Source organism: Poecilia latipinna, unplaced genomic scaffold (genome assembly GCF_001443285.1).
Source record: "Poecilia latipinna isolate Pla-1442-1.1 unplaced genomic scaffold, P_latipinna-1.0 Scaffold1903, whole genome shotgun sequence".
In the NCBI taxonomy this organism is placed as follows: domain Eukaryota; kingdom Metazoa; phylum Chordata; class Actinopteri; order Cyprinodontiformes; family Poeciliidae; genus Poecilia; species Poecilia latipinna.
In genome coordinates this window covers 16,832-20,885 of record NW_015114519.1, presented here as the reverse complement: position 1 = coordinate 20,885, position 4,054 = coordinate 16,832, and the positions used below count along the sequence as shown (strand labels likewise).

The 4,054-nt window shown below is 38.7% G+C and overlaps 1 protein-coding gene across 3 annotated transcripts in view; it reads left to right on the top strand.

Annotated features, from left to right (window-relative positions):
- The window catches only part of svopl (SVOP-like), a 15,161-nt gene extending 12,066 nt beyond the window's left edge, over nt 1-3,095 (top strand). For all 3 annotated transcript variants that reach the window (XM_015015349.1, XM_015015348.1, XM_015015350.1), the window contains exons 12-16: nt 403-514; nt 1,239-1,320; nt 2,319-2,408; nt 2,486-2,599; nt 2,679-3,095. In XM_015015349.1, the coding sequence (XP_014870835.1) occupies nt 403-514; nt 1,239-1,320; nt 2,319-2,408; nt 2,486-2,599; nt 2,679-2,690 (410 nt within the window). In that variant the 3' untranslated portion in view covers nt 2,691-3,095. The remainder of the gene's footprint in view (nt 1-402; nt 515-1,238; nt 1,321-2,318; nt 2,409-2,485; nt 2,600-2,678) is intronic.
- Nucleotides 3,096-4,054: the final 959 nt, after the last annotated feature.

Below are 4,054 nucleotides of genomic sequence, written 5' to 3'. Positions count from 1 at the left end.
CTGGGTCACCCTGGGTCACCTGGGTCACCTGGGTCACCCTGGGTCACCCTGGACAGGTCGCCAGTCTGTCGTAGACGAGTAGAAATCATTTACCACAATTAAACTTTTTCACTTCTTACACATTTTCATGTAGTAAAATTAATTTATTTGTACTTTATTGTTGATGAATAGATGCAGAACATCAGAGATCTTGAACAGATTTTTTAAAACAGGAAATGTTTAAAAAAAACATTTAAACATTGCTGCTGAATAAAATCCAGTTTATTTGCCCAGTCTGATAGAAGCAACATGTCTTCTGATTTTCTTTCAGGAAACTTTAGTCAGCAGGTTTTTCCAGATTGTCATTTGTGTTGCTCTGCACCAGGCTGGGCTTGTGACTCTCCATCTTCTCTGTTCTCCCAGTGGTTCCATTAAACATCGTCCTGCTTAACGTGTTTGGACGGAGGATAAGTCTCACTGTGCTTCAACTGTTAACAGCTCTTCTGTTCATGATGGTCAACATCTGCACAACAATGTAAGGACTGCACTGAGTCTCCTCTGATAAGTCACTAAAGACATCTGCAGTTTGATTGGTCTGTCACTAGGAAGTGACTCTGTGTTTTCCAGACGGATCAGATTTAACTCACCGTGACTGAAGCAATAATTCTCTGCTTTCATGTCTTTGCATGACAGTTCATAAACCTCTGCAACCTCAGCTTATGCTACAGCGTTTTATCCTCTCATACAGGCACAGACATATGGAACATCTCCTTTCCTCTCAGAGATAACCAGTTTTCACTGCAGCCCTCATTCCTTTATGTGTTCTGCAGATGCTCATGTTGACTTCCAAACATAATAAGGTGTACATTTCATTTGGCCATGCATATTATTATTATTAGAAAAAGAAGAATAAAAGACAGAAAGAGGGATTTTCCAGCATAATATCCGTCCACTTTCTGTTCAACACAGTCACAGAAAATGTTGCGCTCAGACGAATGGCAGCAGAAATGCTTTGTAGATTGATGTTGGCGCCAGTTGGTGACCTGGGCTCCATGACGACCGGGTCTCTAAACTGGCTTGAGATTTGGTTTATTGGGCTGAATCACTAGAACCTGATTTTATCAGATCTTTAGTTCCTGTGCTGCCCACTGAAATCTGACAGGGACCAGTCATTATGATGCAAAACGTATTCATTAAGTCCGTTTAGCATATTTTAATACAACTGAGCTGCATTATCGAAACTTTGTTTCTTACTTCAGGTTTGGCTTCACTGTGCTGCTGTTCCTGCTGCGATCTCTGGTCTCCATGAACTTTAATGTGGTTTACATTTACACAGCTGAGGTAAGAGTTGATAATGTCTTCACATTTAGATCATCCAGCAAAGTTGGCGTGGTCAGAGTGCTGATTGGATGCCAGCTCCTTATGAGATGCCTATTGTGATCAATCAATCAATCAATCAATCAATCAATCAATCAATTAAATTTTATTTGTATAGCACATTTCAGCAGCAGGGCATTTCAAGGTGCTTTACATAATTAAAGAAAATAAAATAAAAAATAAGAACAGCATGTGACATTGAATAAACAGTAAGAAAGAGATAAAAAGATAAAACATACTTTAGAAGCAATAATAATAATAATAAATGTCAGATAGTAACAAATCCATTGTTTGCTATATTTTCTGAACCATTCTACACACATTAATAACCACTGGTGTAATTGCAGAAATAACCTATTTTAATTGTTAATGCATCTCTGGTGTACAATGATTATTTTCCCATTTGCAACAGTTTCCCAGCATGCTTTGTAGGGGTCACTGATGGGCCCATTACTGTAGGAATATTCTTCCTCCATGTATGGAGCGCACATGGGAGTGGAGGGGGGTGCACACATTTCACATTTTGTCCATTAATATTCATACAGCTAAAGTTCTATAGACAAATTGTTGGGTGTTCTGTGTTCACCACTAGGTGGCGTATGTGAGTATTGCTTAGTGTAGAGGAGGAAAAGGAGAGAATGGAGGAAATCTAAATATGATTCTGTTAAGCAAGTCAAACTTAAAGGAGTTATTGCCTAACTCAAGTCCTGCTTCATGTTGACTTCCAAACATAATAATGTGTACATTTTATTTTTTCATCTTTTATTTCCACTAAAGATCATATAATTATGCTTAATACTTGTACACTGTGACCATATGAACACCAAAGTCAAAATCCCTGTTTGTTCACACAATCATGGTTGATAAAGCTGATCTTTCTAATCTGATTCTAAAAAGGTAGCAGACCCCGGTTAAGTTTGCACACATACTTTGAACAAATGTTGTAAATGTTTTTATCCCAGGTTTACCCAACCATAGCGCGATCTCTTGGGATGGGTTTCTGCACCTCGTTCAGTCGGATTGGAGGGATGATCGCTCCGTTTATTGCACAGGTGTGTTGAAGGTCCAGCTCAAAAACACCATTTTCAGATTGCTGTTGCTGTGTCTCATTGCTTTATGTGTACTTCAGGTGCTCATGTCGCGGTCTGTGATTCAAGCTCTCACTCCGTTTGCGGTTGCTTGTGTCATCTGTGCTCTGGGAAACTTCCTGTTACCGATAGAAACCAGAGGTCGAGCTTTGCTGGTGAGAAATGTGATCTTTTTATAACAACTATTTTCTGCTGTCATGTGTAACTGAAACTGTCAATTTCTTTATTTTTCAGCAAAACTCCTGAGGATTTCCCTGCACAGCTTCTATTAGATTTTTTCTGTGTGTTACTGGATCTGGAAGTCTGGAATGTTTCTGTTGTTTCTGTTTATATTGTCAAAGAAATACAAGTTTAGTATTTTGCTTCATTGGACTTGTTCACATATAATCAACCCAAAGCTTCTTTTGTTATGAAATACAAGAAGGAAAAACAGCTGTTACAGTCAACATACTGAAGTTTCTGCAAACATTTTTCCTGACATACAGTACTTTGTTTTACTTTGTGTTTCCTGCTGTAACAGGTTTTTCATGTCAGTCTCTTAAATGCCCAAAATAAAGCTGATTAATCCGTGTGAATATTGTTCAGAGACACTTTCAGACATTTTATCTATCATGTCTATAATGTCTAATTAAAAATCTGAAAGAAAATTAATTATGCAATTCACTTCAGTAGTCTTATATCAGAAACAATCCTGTTTCCATTTTGTTTCATAAGTGCTTGTCACATGTTTACTTTCAAATGAAGCTGAAATAGTTTCTGAGGTAAAGAGGGACATTTGGTTTAACCCACTGGAATAATGCGTCTCTGTGCAGCTGCTCCATCACTGAAGGAGCGCTCCAGTTCAGCAACAGCTTCATGCTGGGACACACTGCTGGTTGGTGAATGTTTTCTGTCTATTCTGGGTGGAGTTGGACGGTTGTGGGTTTCTTGGTGCTGCTGCTGTAACGTCTAGGCTGGATGGGTCTGGAAATCCTTCGTTTGGTGGATTTTAGCGAATGGGGTGCTCAGTCTGCTGGGGAGCTGGGAGGTCACCAACCCCCCCTCAACCATCTGGATGGGATTAAATTCACCTCTGGTAACAAAATAAAGAACCTCTGTGTTATTTTTGACCAGGATGCATAATTTAATCCCATAACAAACAGGTTTCTAGGAGTTCCTTCTTTCGTCTCCAAACCAATGCCAACATGATAATCATTCTGTCCAGGACTGATGCTGATTAATATATTATTGAAATATTAAAGGATATGTGTCTAAAAGGGTGTAATTCTAATGATTCAACGATTTTACTTGGAGAATGAAATTAGGACAGCAAAAATAAATGTTGCAGTGTAATGATGTTTTTGACCCTGGTACTACCTGCAAGTCCACTCCTGTGGATTTGGGTCCGCTATCACATTACTTAAAGCCATTTGTTACAAATTTGGGCTTTGTAATGGACGCAAATTTTAAGTTGGATAAACAAATCAGTGCCGTTGTGAAAACGAGCTTTTTCCATTTGAGGCGGCTTGCTAAGATTAGGAATATTGTACCAGTGGATTATTTTGAAATATTAATCCATGCTTTTATCACAACACGACTGGATTACTGTAACTCCTTATATGTGGGTGTTA